The sequence below is a fragment of the Streptopelia decaocto genome (assembly GCF_964273445.1).
Source record: "Streptopelia decaocto genome assembly, chromosome: 7".
Classification (NCBI taxonomy): Eukaryota; Metazoa; Chordata; class Aves; order Columbiformes; family Columbidae; genus Streptopelia; species Streptopelia decaocto.
The window spans coordinates 59,467,174-59,482,741 of record NC_138661.1 but is presented as its reverse complement, the minus strand read 5'-3'; the positions used below and the strand labels follow the sequence as shown (position 1 = coordinate 59,482,741).

The following is a 15,568-nucleotide window of genomic DNA, read 5'->3' as shown; positions in this document are numbered from 1 at the left end:
CTCTTGGACATTATTTTAAAGCATACTAACTGACTGACCTGTCACTATTTTGATATGATCTAGTATTTGGAGCAAGATCATTAGGACATTTCATTTTATCACAGGAATATCAACACAAAAATAGAGATGAAAGCAATTTTTTATTTTTCCTTTTGTATTTCCTGCACACAAAACCATATTGATAGTTAAACAATAATTGTTTACCTAGCACAAACCTTTTTATGTGCCCTTACAATAATGACACACATGCAGAAACTGTATAATCTTCAGGCGCCAAATTCATTAACTGTTTCCTTTTGATTTAAATGAAGAATTCCATTATCTATACAACTTCTCCCTAATCTTAAGCTATCCAGTAGATGAAAGTTGCTTACAAAAATATTTAAACTTTCTGTACAATTAAAAAAATATTTGTTGCTTACAAAGGCCCTCAGGGTCAGGGACAGACAATGTATCACAGACAATGTATCATTGAGCTAGAAATATGGCCACAGACAAACTATGGTCAGCACTTTCTCATTTATAGCTAAAATCATGGTTGCTTTGCTCACATACACTATGACCGTTCAGAAGAACTAAAGACAGCACAGTGGCAGATGAAGCAGTGCCAGGTAATGCCCATTAGAAAAAAAAAGAAAACAAGATGTAATTTGAATGAAATTACTGATGGTAGCTATCTAGAAAACAGATTTGTTACGACTTTTCAGCTTAAGCCTCCGATCAGTGTAGCAGTGATCAAAACATGAATATATTCAGAGCAGGGCAGAGGATATTAACAAAAATATTTTAATACCATGACATATTGCAAAGATTTATCTTCACCTGGACTAACACATGCAACTCTGGTCATCTCTCTTTCACTGATTAAGGAGACCAGAAAGAGGCTGGTAAAAAATAATAGGACCACTGAAACACTTATATATGACAATAAATGGTAACAACAGCAGTCATAAAAGAAATAAATAAAAAGAGGCATGACAAAGAAATTAAGAATCAACACTATGGAGAGATAAATGGTATTGCCTACCCATCTTTCTAAGAAAACAAGGAAACAGAGGCAAAGAAACGAGCTTGCACGTGACTCAATATGGATCTTTTAGCTAGTATGAACAAAAATCTCATCTCCAACCAATGTCACTGGAGGAGACAGTGGCGTGCCTCTCAGCTATGCTCAAGTTCTATTCCCACACATGCGCTGGAACGTGCCTTAAGCCTATGCCAGTGTTGTACTTGCATGTAAACAACGTAAATACTAAGTGAGCCTGCACTTCACAACAGACTCAGACATGCACGTGGCTTCCAGAGGCGACTTCTTATGTCCCTTGTTATAGTGAGACAAGGTTAGAAAAGTATCAGCTCTGCATCCCGTCACATCCATGGGATCAGCCTTCCAAAGATGAGGTGTCTCTAGAAGGCCTCTTTCCTCCCTGAAGAATGTCCTTTCTATGCACATACTTCCTTTTAAGGCAGAAAACTTTGTTTCCTGGTCTGATGGGTTTTTTTCTGCTAAGACCTGTGTCCTTGGAGACCTATCCTGTGTAGATGGATATCTATTGTATACATCTATTTTTTATAAAATTCTCAGTGAAAAGAAATACAGTCCTGTTTCTCACTCATGACTCGCCATTGAAACAAGCAAACAAATATCAATATCCATCTTCAGGGGAAGTAAAACAGTAGCATGTGAAAAAAAAAAAAAAAAGCATGAAAAAATAACAAAGCCAAAATCACAAGAACTCTAATAAAAGCTAGACAAATTGTAAACCACCTACTGCTGGTGGTTTAACTGCTAGTGTTTCAGCTTTCTTAACTGCTTCTAACTTTGGCTCCTGTAAACTCTGCTCTTTAAAATTGCTCAGCTCACTGTTTACCATCACGTAACATCTGACTCCTCACCTAAGTAGCACATTCTAACAGCTTTTATGCAGGCTGCTTGGCCATCATTGTTCTGCTAGTGGATTTCTAGAACTGTGTGGTTTATCTCTGTGGTTACTGTTAAAGGATGGAAAAGAGAATTTGTTTAACAGATTCATGTTTTGCTGTATATTGTTGCAAAGCTTATGTCTTTCATGGGGCGTTTCAATATAGCAAAGACGCAAATCCTTGCTCTCTTGCCCCCTCTCTCCCTCCTCTCCCCAATGAGCATAAGGTGGACAACTTGTCTAATATTCTCTGCCTGAAGCAGTCAGATCTACTAATGCATCAGGCAAGTCCAGACATGTACACTCACGAAAATCTTCAGATTAACACTGAGGTGTCCCTGAAAGAGGAGGACTCTGTAAGATACATAAAAGGCATATGAGAGACATTGGCTGTAGAGTTCCAGTCTCTGGAATTTGTGAGAAACATTTGTCAACTTCCTCCACTGGAGGCTAAATCAGAACCCCTGCTCAAGGTGAATATACCCACATATAGAAATATAGGTTCATGTTCCCTTCTATCTGCATGTTTTCCCTGGGAGTTCTACTCCAACAGTGGCTTAGAATAGGATTTTATAAGACACTGAGAAGACCTCATACATGGCAGTTGATCTTCACAGTAGTGTAGCCCCAAAATATCCCCTGTGCAACAAGACTGGTTTCCCATGGTGCACAAAGGAGAACAGATAAGCATGCAAAAGTTTGGGCAGAGATTTGCTCCTTCCCCTCCTCTTCCCAAACTCTCCACTTATTCCAATTTGCTTCAATATACTTCTTGTTTAGTCTTCTACAGTCCTTTCATCTGATATGGGAGTCAATGTCTGCCTGTATTTAATAATGATGCTACAGAAATCATAGAAATCACAGAATGTCTGAAGTTGGAAGGGACCCACAAGGAGCACCAAGTCCAACTCCTGTCTCTGCACATGACAACCCCACAGTTCACACCGTGTGTCTGAGGGTGTTGTCCAGTCTCTTCTTGAACACTCTCAGGCTTGGCGCCGTGACACCTCCCTGGGGAGCCTGTTCCAGTGCTCCACCACCCTCTGGGTGGAGAACCTTTTCCTAATGTCCAGCCTGAACCTCCCCTGGCACATCTTCCTGCCATTCCATCAGGTTCTCTCGTCAGTTGCCATAAAGAAGAGAACGGCAACCAAGAAAATATCTTAGAAAAGAGGCAAATACTGTCTTCAGATCTGAGTTGTGGCTTGGTATCATTTTATTCTTTCCCCATGAGGAGAGCAAAGGGCTTGAGTGCCATCCTCACAACCGCCACACTTCAGTGCACTGAAGTTGCCAATAATGTGGGACATGATAGTTTTGTGGGGGTATAAGCCACATCCACCAATTATACTCCTATATAGACTTCAGATTACACAGACTCTATATACCTTATAGGGCAGTACACACCTAAATTTATAGATCTAATTTAAATCAGGAATCAGTTTTATGATGAAGGTTGAGATAGCAAGGATGTCAGCTCGTCTTGCTAAACTGTATTATACCCTTCTTTGGCTTTTTCCGCTGTGCCGGGCAGGGACAGCCAGACAACAGGGCCAGGTCTGGGTGCTGGGGACGTGCTGCCGTGTGCAGCCGGTAACGGCTGTTCCTCAGAACACCCGTGTGTGAACACTGACAGCGCTCCAGCGAACAGGCCCAGTCACCACCAGGCGCTGCAGCTCCGTATGGGACAGCTCGCCTCATCCGCCTCATCTTTCCCCCGTTACCTTCCCGCCGGCGGGCGGCGCTCGCTCTCCAGCACCGCCTCTCAGGCCCTCAGACCGGCAGCCTCCACCGTGGGCGCAGGCTCCGCCCGTTTGCCCGCACACCCCGCGGCGGCTCCCGGCGGGACAGCGCTGGGCCCCGGAGCGGCCACACCCAGCAACCGCCGGCCCGCCCCTGGCAACGGCATCGCCTCGCGCCCCGCCTCGCTCCGCCCCCCTGCCCCGCAAGTCTCGTGAGATCTCGGCGCCGCCGCCTTTTCCTCCCCTGCGCGCGGGGCGGCTCTCGCGAGAGGCGGTTGCCGGGCCCGGGCGCAGCGGCGGTGGCGGCGGGACACGGGAGCTCGGCCACGGCGCCGCGCGGGTAAGTGGCAGTGGGGGCGGAGGGGTGGCTGAGGGCCGGGCACTGTCGGGTTGCGGGCGACGCCGCTCCGCGGAGGCTCCGTGCGGGGGCTGCCGGGCCGCTCCCCCGCCGCCAGGGCCGTTGCGGCGTGCGGGCGGCGGCGTTCCCTGGCCCGGCTATTGAGCTGCCCCCCTCAGGGCTTGCGGGAGGGCGGCCCGTCCGCGGCTCTACCCGGCTGCCGGCCCAGGCGAGCGGCGGCGGCCCCTGCCCCCGTGAGGGTCCGTGAGGGAGCGCTGGAGGCGGCTTCCTGAGGCACATCTGCCCGCGGGCCTTGCCCGGTGTCCCTGTCGCCTGAGAAGCTGGAGCTTTGACACTTTAAAAGCGTCGTTAGAGCACCCTCCTCACGTCGGTGTGCCTTGGTAACTCTGTTACGTGCGGTGCAAGAGTAGGCTGAATGCTACTTCAATTACTCGTTTTAATCGTGTAATGTTTATGGGTAAAGCTTGCAACTGCTGCGAGGGCTGCTTTGGAAATGTTGTTGCTCAGGACTGCCTGACAGCTGTCAGAGAATGCCTGAGCAGACAGGTTTGGCATAATCCCCGAGCGTTGATTTACCTACACAAACGATTTCATAATGAGTGAAATATCTTTATAAAAACTTCTTTTTTCCTCGTAACCATATTTTATTTGCAGAAAATATCAATTCCTTGTATGGTAAATCTGCCATAGTACAATTATGCATTTCAGTTGCCTATCATTACCTTTTTTTTCTTTAAATTTACTTCTACTTCTGGCTGTTGCTTCTGCATGTTTCTTCTCTGATCCCACCACACATACCACTTTAGAACTTTTTTCTTTCAGAATTTGGATCCAGCTCCATCACAGACCTTTTCCAGGTTTTTCTCTGTCACTTGTCTGGCTTCTTTGTCCAAAGCAGTGGTTGAGCATTGCATCTTTTTGTTCTTTATTGTTGGCTACTTCTTACAGATTGAAGTACATGATTAAAACCTGTCTTCTTGGTAGCCTTTCAACTGTCATCTTCTGTTCTCATTATTTTTGTTTGCCTTTTTTTCTTCATGAATCATTTTCAGTGATTCATTTAAAGAGTACTTATCTCAGTTGTTGCTTCAGCTTTGGTGATCCTTTCCCTGGAAGACCCTGTCTTTCACTCTTCAGTTTGCTATTGAATTAGATGATCCAGAAATACGATTAAATTATCAACTTCACACTATTCACAGTTCATAACCTGATAGATCACACTTGTTTTCTTTTATCTGAACTGAAAATCTGTCTCTACATCATCTTGTGTAGGTTACTTTGAATTCATACAGCTTGAACACAAGTATGGTCAAAAGGAACTGGCTAATTTGGGGATTTTTTTCCTTTTTTTTTTTTTTTTTAAGTTAAGGAAGACTGTCTTACTGTATTTGTTTTGCAGGTCTGTCAGTGTGGATTTGTCTTTGACTAGATCTCTGTCTTGCAAAACATCACAGATTTTTTTATTTCTAGTAAGACACATACATCTCCTGCCAAATGCCTTTGCATGTTACCTCTCTATTTGTCCCATTTCTGTTTCAAACTCAGTATAGTTTATTACATCCTGCCTGTGGTCATCATTGCCGTCTACTGATGATGCTGTTTGGGACTGTTCTTATGAGTTTTTTTCAGCCTGTGTTTGTATGTGTGCTTTTGCCCAGTGTGTTAATGCCGTGGAAACTGGGGGTTAAGAAAGAAAAGTTAAAGCAACTCTTGTATCACACATTCAGTTCCTTCTTGGAGCCCCATTTTCCTTTTAGTATTTATTGCATTTGAAAATGGTAAACAGTTGATGTGGTGTGTATGTCACTGCTTATTAAATTAGTCACAAATGTCATTGCTTTTGGTCTTTCTGTTGCCTTGTTATAAACTCTGTGCTTTTGTAGATTTGCGATTGGGTCTGTTTTGTCCTGTATGCACATGCAAAAATCAAAATCTTGTGCTAGTTTCTTTCAGCACAGCTTTCCTACAGCAGTGTTGCTTCAATCTTGACCTGGTGCAGTTACTTATCAGTAAAAATGTGTATCTCTTGAAAATATGTATAAAATCAAAAGCTAATTTATAATTGATTTAAAATGCGAGAAGTTATTTGAGATTTTCTTGTTGTTACTGCTGAGTAGAACATGAGTATGGACCTTGCTTATTTCTTCAATAAATCTCCCTGATACTCTGTTTCATGCTATTTATCTTGTCACTGATGGTGATTGTTATGAAGCCATACATCTGTGTACTTTCCGTTTTATGTTGGTGGGCCACACAGGATGGGGCTGGTAGTGATTACAAGAAGTTAGGTTCTCTTCCTTTCTTCCTGCAGTGATAACCACAATTCTGCTTTTGTGAGAGAAGTTGCTCAATGCACTGAGCTGCTCACAGAAAGACCTGGGCTTATTTCACACAATGAATCCAAATACACAAGGCAAGTTCGGAATCACTTGCCTCCTGCTTTTTAGGCTTCTGGTATTGGATAGGTGTTTTATTGTCGTATTCCTTTTAGGAATTGTAAAGTTAAAGCTTGCAAGATAGTCACTGTATCTCTGCTGCTCATGGTGCTGTAGAAATAGGAATATCATCAGCTTCATGTGACTTGACTGCTCAATTTTAATTTTCTTTCTTACTCATTAAGAGAAGCTTCAGTCCTGACCTACTGTGCTAATGTCAAGACTGTATTGCAAAAGATGTTTCTTAGCTATGCTTTAATCAGCTTCAGTTTGATAACATTTCAATGACGATAATTTATAAAACTACTTTATGTGGCTGACTTGTGGCTGGTGTCTGCACTAGTTTGCAAGAAACTCACTTGGCAGGTATGGATTTCCATGATATATGGTGTTTGCATTGTGAGCATGTGTACTTTGAACTCTATTTCCTAATTAGGATGTAATGTTACTGTGCTTGCATTCCCAGTAATTCTTACTTCTAAGTTAGTTTTTGTTGTTGCTGCTTTTGTGCTTTGACTAGAGGCAGCAAACAGCAGACTGTCATCCCTTACAGAAAGCCTAAATAATCTGAATCTTCCAGTTTCTCTGTCACAACTAATGCCAGGATTTGTCCCAGCTGGTTACTTGCCTATTGGATCTTTCTGATTATCCTGGTTCACCTTTACAGTGTATTTCACTGATGAAGCAGGTTAGGGCCAATGAGCTTCTGAAACCTGTCCTGCTTTAGGAAAAGCTTCTGACCAAGGCTTAAAGCTGACTAGCTGCCTGAAGTGTCATGTGTTAGTCATCTGCATGTTGTCTTCTGTGCTGACAGCTGGAGCAATCAGTTCTTTGTTCCACCTGATGAGCTGGTGTTCAGAAGATGACATCTTGTGCCTCTACCTCAAAACTTCAGGCGATTTTAATAATATTTTTAGTAAGACTCAAGAGCTTTTCAGCCTTACAAGTATTCTCAATAAATATAGCATGACTGGCTGGCTTGAAACGTATTGGTATTGATTGAGATTGGCTTTATTTCTTTCCTGAAAGATTTCCAAAGAACACTTTTTTCCTCACCTGCAATACCTTGAAGAGCGCAAGTCCTGCATCTCTCAAAAGTGTGTGTCCACTTCTGTCCTGCATCTGATGTTGTCTAAATCTTGTTTAATCTGCTGTGCATCTTTTGTGCATTACATTTTGTCACGGCACAGAACTGAATATGCTTTAAATATTATTTAACGTAATTTGTTCTACAGGTATCACAAGTTAGTGTGTGATGCATCTTTTAATGAGCTCTTCAAGTAGTGTAAACACGCTAATTGCTGTATTTTGCGATGCCTGGGGTGGCTCTATCACATGGAGTATTGGCTTCCCAAATCCACTGGGTGTCTGTCTTTACAATTCCCCTGTATTTCAGTAGCCTACAACTTTCATAAATTAGCAATGATTCTGGCGTCGCGTTGATGTTAGCAAATCTGAAGTGTTCTAGGTGTCTGTGTTGAAACCTTTGAAAATTAAAGTCTGCTTCCTGATTTTTCTATTTTACATGGTTATTCCCTGTGCTAATTCTCTAGAACATTTGCTTTCTACAGAGGGGTGAGAAGTCATTCTTTACACCTGGGGAGGTGCTTATTAGCAAATTAGAATGGCAGTCATTTTGGCCAGTATGACAGTGGTTTTTGATCTACAAAGGATATTTTGATTTGTTGTTTTTTTGTTTTGGTTTGTTTTTTGTGTGTGTGTGGGTTTTTGTGTTTTTTGTTTGTTTGTTTTTGTTTTTTGGGGTTTTTTTGTTTGTTTGTTTTGTTTTTTTAATTTCATGTGCTGCCAGTGACTTTTTGCCCTTACTAACATTTCCGGTGCAGTTCACTGATTTCACAGGAGACATTGAATAGTATTCAGGGATGTGTACTCTTATACTCTTTTTGTGCAAGGCCAGGAGGTTCCATGAAAAATGCTCTCTTTATTGCCAACAGTGTGAGTCCATGCCAAAACAAAATAAATAAATAGAAACATTTGAACCACAGTTCTATTGCAGGAAAAAAGTGGATTTGCAGAAGTGTTTAAAAATTAATCAGGAGTACTAGTTAGTTACTTTACAGCATTTATACAGCATTTGCTAATTGGAAATTTATATTCTCAATAGAGAAAAGTGTCAAAAATATTATTTATGGTCTTAGAGGTGTGTTAAAACCCGCAATGAAATTAATTAGTACTTTTTTTTTTATAATCAGTGCAAAAGTGCTATCAACAATGGTCTAGAAGGAAAAAAACATGGCTGTGTTACAGCCAGTTGTTTCTTAGGGAAGTGTTACTGAGCGGAGGATGGAGGGCAGACTGTTTCTGGTTCACAAGTTCTTGGAACTGGATTAGACGTTTCACAAGATGTGGCTTTGGATGCTTTGATAATTCTGTTCAGGTTCAGAGCCGTGTGCCTGTCTGATGCCTCCTCAGTGACACTGCTGGGGTTCCTCAATGCTATAGGAATACTGTTTTTCATGAGAAGCAGTCCCATTTGTTTGTGTCTGTCCTTCTGTGTCTGTCATCCATTGTTTGTGATGGCTTAAGCCTGTAGCTGCAGAGGAACTGATCTTAACTTAAACCAGTATTTTCTTTGGGGTGTGTGTGAACCTATATGCTCCTGTTGAATTTGTCACATTAAATGACAGACAGGGAGAAGGCAGAAATCGTGAGACAATGTAAGAATGTGATTTTAAATTGTCTTTTCAGCTGCCATTCTTGTAAAAAAAGCTGCTCTTACACGTTTTTCTAGTGCAGAAGCTAAATTCAAATACTGATGTCCTGCTTCAATGGAAAGAATAAGAACTAGCTGCTGGATGACAACCTGTTTCTGATAAGGCACCTGCTTTAGTCCTTACATGAGAGAATGAAGTGTTTATAAGTCTGTTAGATGGCTTTAAAGGGAACAGAGAATTTATGGAAACAAACAAAAGCTTGAGAAGAAACATGTGGTGCTAAATGAACCTGTCACTGTGGTGTTTCAGCTAATAAGGGAGGTGAAGCGGGAGCCTGCGGTGATCAGTAGCTGGGAGCGACTGCAGAATGGGAGCTGTGATGTTGCCCTGTGAGGTTGCTGGTCTTGGCTTTTTGTTCTAAACCATGTTGTTGCTATGAGTAGTAAGACTCGCTGAGTATCTTGCTGGAGTGACTCAATCTAATGAATACAGTTTGTTTCAATTCAGGATAAAAGACGTCTTTGTTTTTGTATGGCTTGTGTCTGAAAATACTATGTCATATTACACCTAAGTTCTGAATGCTGCTGAAGTAACTCACAACTGGATTTATAAACCCCTTCTCTCCTTAGTAATAATTTTCTGTTCTGAAATAATTTGTAGGTTTCTCCTTGTTAACCATCTAAACATGCCTGATAAAAATGTGTAAATCCTATAACCTTCTATGTTGTGTAGTATCATCACACATTGTATGTGCTTTCATAACCTGAATTTCCAGGTGATACACAATGAAATGCTTATTGGAACTTTTTGCTCTTTTTTTTTTCCTTTTTTTTTCATGAGACAGTCGAGTATTTCCTGTAATTTTAAAGAAAATGTTTTGTTTTGTTTTCCTTTCCTGACTCTGTATGGACATTTAACCATACGAGTCTTCCAATCAAAAACATATATATAAAAACACAACAGGAAAAAACCCCAGTGCTGTGGTGGAGATTGTATAGTTGTTTTAAAATCTGTTTCCTTTGAACAAGAAAGAAAAACTGATTCACAACTAATGTTTTTAAGAAGCTTGTTCTCTCCTGTTCCCCATCATAAAAATTTTTTGTGTCTAAATTTAGCTAAGAGAGTCTAAATTTATCTATTTTCCATGACTAGAGGGACTTTTTATTTGAGAAGCTACCTTGTTTTAAAGAAGGCTCAATTCCTTTGGGACTCACTTCCAAAAAGGATAAGTTTCGTCAGATGTAATGGAAACATAATAAAGGGGGAAGGATATGATTTTTCTAAAACATTTAGCTTAAAAATTTGGAGCAACATAGTAGGCTTATCTTTCCATTACTTAGTAGGCTTATCTATCTGTAATTCAGTTTTTTTCCAGATGCTGTACAATCATCAGCTGTTCACTTTTTATTTTTGTCACCAGGTCATTCTGAACTGTACAACTCTCTTGACACAAGTGTCAATTATAGGTATGACTTGAATTCCAGTGATTTTAAAGTTTGCTGTCTTTATTGACAGTCACAAGGTTATTTTATGTATGAGTGAATTTTAATGGAAGTTGAACATAAAATCAGATCCCAGTCAAGGAGGGGTAGGTTTCTAATGTCTATTTTTCTGTTAAATTTTTGTTAATTTTCTGCAAAATTCGGTGAAATTGGACTACATTGAGTGTTTTTAAGGATTGATGTTGATTCCATTTTGGAGTAAGGCCTCAGATATAACTGTTTGTTACTCTTAATTCTGTTTTCTTCTTGGGCAGGCATTCAGATTGTAAAACTGTTGGTCTCTCTTCTACAGTTGGGATTTTTTTTGAATTAACTTTATCCATTTGAATGAAAATTATGATGTGTTTGCCTTGTGTTTTATAACCAGTGACTTTTCTGTTTGGACACAGTGAAATAAATTGTGGCAGAATTGAGCTTGTCTGCCAACGTTCTTATAACAAAATAATCTTTTTAGTGCAGGTATCAGCAAAATGTCTAGAAAATTGTCATGCAATTTAGAAGTTGTGCTTCAATATGTCCTATTTTCTATAATCTTTATTTAAAAAACAACCTAATAACACTAAATTCTGCATGTCTTTTTTTTTTTTTCTGTGTGGCATTACTTAAAGGTAAACACTGCTCTCTTAATGTAGGTTGAGAGTGCTGCATGTGTGCTTTTCAGAGCAGTAGTGTGAGGAAGCTGGCAGTGGAATGGCAGGACGGCCTCATCCTTATGACAGTAACTCCAGTGATCCAGAGAATTGGGATCGGAAATTGCATAATAGACCTCGTAAACTTTGTAAACATTCAAGGTAGGTGCTATGTACCATCTTTTGCATCTCAAAAACTCCAAGACAAGTCCATTCTAAAGGCTACTGTATCTGGTTGTGGCAAGTCCTGTCATAAATTTTGTAGTTCTTTTTCAAAGATATTTTCTACCCTGACTGATTTGTCAGCTTCCCTAACCTGTGCTTAGATTTGTCTTGCCAGGGGTGGTATTTTAGTTTAGTTTTGTTTTGTTTTTTTATAAAATCCAAATACCTTGTGTACATAACAAGACACCAGTTGAGTGGCTAAATATCTGATTTTTTGGGGGTTGCTTACTAGGTTTTACTTCCTGTTCATCATTTTTCAGTTGTTGGTACTCTATTAGTGTACAGAAAACATGTGCAACTTGTTCATGGTGCTAATAGTTGCTTGCATGCAAGTATCACACTCTGTACAACTTTCTTTGTAAACCTGTGTGCCAGATTTTGCTTTTGTCTGCATCCCTCACTGTAATGATGTTTTTTATTTTTAAAATGCTTCTTAATTTGAAGACATTATGAAGTTAATGTTTTTCCAGCATACAGTGTACAAAAATAAACTAAGCAAAGCAGTTAGTCACTTAGGAAATGTATGTGAAGAAGCATGTTGCTGGAAATACATAAAAGCATCCAAATAGCTGTGTATTTTCCAAGTACTTTGCCCTTTTAGGAGTGCTAAATATAACTAAACCATCTCTGTTAGCTAGCTAAAATTGTTAGTGATTTAAGCTTTCCTACTTACAAGATGGTAGGAAAAAAGCTAAGGACCACATTCAATAACAGCAACTTAATTCAGATTTTTATTGCATAGATTTAGATAAACTGGATTCAAGTGCTGCCCAAAGTATCCTATGGGCAATTAATATTGTGGGTTATTTTCCTGTCATTAAATCTTGGATAATTGTGAGACATTCAAGAGGGCAGGAAAAAAGAATGCACCAATAATTAAAAGGCTCACAGGGAGACCCACGTAATTATAGGGCTGTCTGTGATGTGAATAATGGAATGATTAACACAGAACTGAAAAGGGTGGCTGGTGCTGCTGGTCAGTAGAGGCTCGTGGATTATAGCTTTGTACAGCTGATGTTTTTAAGATGATGGTGTCTGGTAAGTGTTTTATCTGTGCTGCTTATTTAGGATAAAAATGTGGTGGAGTATCAGCAAATGAACAATATAGATATAACAGGGCAGTATATGCGAGTTGAGGACTATTTGCTGCCAGGTCTCGGAGTGTAATTGTAAATGGGTCATTCATTGCTGAGTCCAGTTCATGTGGTTCATCTCTTGTCCCGTGCTGCCTCCTGTGACTGGTGATCTGGAATAAAACCTAAAATTGATATTGATGCAGATGACCCATGATGGGGAGTGTTAAATACTGAAAAGGACTTGTTAATAGCATGTGATCTGAGTAGTTTGATAGACTGGGTGTAAATAACCATGCCTTCTTCGACTAAATGACCAAGTTAAGCGTTTTGGAACAAAGAATGCAGGCCTTTTTTGTAGGCTACATCAGCACGATCATTGGTAGTGTTGGCACTGTAACGAACACTGCCTCAGTGGGCAGGCAATTGAACATAAGCCTCCACTAATGTGATTCAGGCAAAAGTACTAATCATAGAATCATATTGGTTGGAAGAGACCCTTAAGATCATCAAGTCCAACCATAACCTAACTCTGGCACTAAAACATGTCCCTAAGAACCTCATCCATATGTCTTTTAAACCCTTCCAGGGATGCAGCTGCTGATGTATAGTGAAGTTATTGTAAGGCTGGTATCAGCAGTTCAGCAGAAGATTTTGATTAGAGGGGATTCTGAAGCCATAGAAGTTACCAAATATCTTCTGAGACAGGGAAGACTCAAAGTTTAAATAACAACATTTTGATCAGAATCAGCATTATCATGATGACCTTTAGTCAGCTGGCACATTTGTAATAAAGTGTAGCATCTAGAAGCTGAAGCCAGGTAAATCCAGTCTAGAGAAACAGTCCACATGTCTTGCCATGTGTGGTCTGTTGCAGATTATCTGTTTTGGGGAAATCTTTAAATGAAAAGATTATTTGATGCAGACAGGAGCTAACTCAAGAAAGTCTGTGGCCTATGCCTTTTAGAAGGGCTGCTGTTGATCACTTTGTACAATCTGAATTCGAGGTTCACATATCAGAAGGTATGAAATCTATGCCTCTAAAATAATTGCAGTGAAATTGGATGGCAAAACACAATTTGTGTTTCCAATAAAATGCTGAACAACCAGTACTTTATGGAAGCTTTTCATGTTTATGGTAGGGATACAGTATTCAAGCTAACATCTGATATATATCTAGATCTAGATATATATGTTTGGGTTTTTTTCCCCAAATGGTGAAGACCCGTTTTGGAAGTATTTGAGAATGAGAATCCAACTAATAGTTTGAGGTCATAATAGAATAAGGAATACATCAAGGAGAAAGATTTTGTTACCTTGTTCCTTTGAGATACTTGATTACTTCAGAGAATCCGATTATTGGAAAATAGTGTACTTTATTCAAAAGCCTAAACAAAATAATTGGATTTTGGGTGGCTGAATTTAGACATATTACTACAATTTTTTATTTCATTGACACTTTTTCTCCAGACAAGTGAAAACCTGTGTGAAAAATGCATTGTGAGGGGAAAAATCCTTTGAGAGACATAAGTTTTAATGATAGAACTTGAAGGGAACTGCTTTTTTAAGAAGTTTGAGCACTTCAGTCTTATTTGTATTGCACTTTCATAATATACCTTGTTAAGATAAGAAAAAAAAACCACCTTCAGGTTTGAAAGTGTAATGGTGAAATAAGAACTTTAAAATAAATCTCAACAGGGGAGTAATGTTTAAGATAGATGCTTAGCTTGTCACTTCTTGGTGCTGTGGAGCATTTAATCCTCAAGCCTTAACATTCTTAAAATAGCTTAGATAATTTTCTAGACTCATAGAAAACATAATCTAGGACTTTGAGCTGTCCTGTGTGTAAGGCTTATGGCAGCAAGGATAGCCGCGGGACTGGGCTCCCCTCGCTGTGCTGGCTGTTTGAAGTAAAGGACGTGTGGCAAAACTAGCCAAGGGGGACGCATGTATCGAACAGTTAAGACAGGTTAGCATTATATCTTTTTCTAGTTTGGTGAGTCTCCAATTCTTGAAACCTCTGGCAAGTTGTACCATTTTCTCTCTTTCTAACTTGTTCTCAGATGGGCAATGTAATGGAAAATTCAGAAGGAAGATATTCAGAAAATAAGGACAAAAATTAGAATGCAAATGATCCTGGGTAAGAATCTAGAGAGTCTGACAGGATGAAATTATATGGTGTTATAGCTGACTGTAACTAATGATACAAACTGTCTTGTTTGTCCAAGCTATTGCAAAAATCTTTGAGATGCTTTTTATTTAAGTACCTGAATAAGATGGAAGAAAACTTTCAGGAGCCGTATATTGACTAAATGGTGGTAACATTCAAGTAAATACTCTCTGAATTAATCTTTTCATTATTAAGTATTGCTGTTATGTATTTTCTATTTAATTTCTCATTTGTTATTACCTTCACACATGTAATTTCTCTATAGTGCTGTAGTTTTTGTTGTTGTTGGAAGACTTCAGTTCTAATTCTGTTGTATTAAGTGCTTTCTCTGGAGTTGCAGGGAAAAATCTGTGGCTTAAATTTGCCTCTTCCTGAAGATTTGTCCTGGATTTAATTTTCTAAATCTGCTTCTGTTTTAGTCCCATTGATAGTTCTTTGTTTGTTCATTCTATTTAGATGGTGTTAGATTCAAAGTGCTGCCTGCTGTACTGCATTAATGAGCAAAATGTGGCTGTGCTGTGATTCGGTTGTGATGACTCTTGAACCTCTTGCATCTTTGAAAAATCTTCCATCACTTTGAAAAATTTTCCATATGTGCCAAGTTATTGTGCAGATGCTGAATGCTGAGGCTTTTTTCCCCTAATATTATTTTTGCATGCTGGGAGGATGCATTCATGGGTTGTGAATGGATGTGCCACTTGCCTCAGCATTTTGTAAATATACGAAGCATCCCCAGAAGGGTCCTTTTCTCATCTTTGGGATGATATCAGAATGTATAATCTGTTTTTCACTGCAGGATGGGTTTTATTTCTAGTAAACTGGATCTCTGCAGTTGAA

General features: G+C 39.8%; 1 protein-coding gene across 4 annotated transcripts in view; it reads left to right on the top strand.

The window, feature by feature from the left end:
- The first annotated feature begins 3,913 nt into the window (after positions 1–3,913).
- Positions 3,914–15,568, top strand: part of BTBD10 (BTB domain containing 10) — a 30,061-nt gene continuing 18,406 nt past the window's right edge. Inside the window, exons 1-2 of one of the 4 annotated variants that reach the window (XM_082058891.1) lie at positions 3,914–4,004; positions 11,267–11,425. In XM_082058891.1, coding sequence (XP_081915017.1) covers positions 11,325–11,425 — 101 coding nt within the window. In that variant the 5' untranslated portion in view covers positions 3,914–4,004; positions 11,267–11,324. Of the gene's footprint in view, positions 4,005–10,578; positions 10,599–11,248; positions 11,426–15,568 lie in introns of those variants that run through there. The other 3 variants (XM_082058892.1, XM_082058894.1, XM_082058893.1) reach the window with 3 other exon arrangements.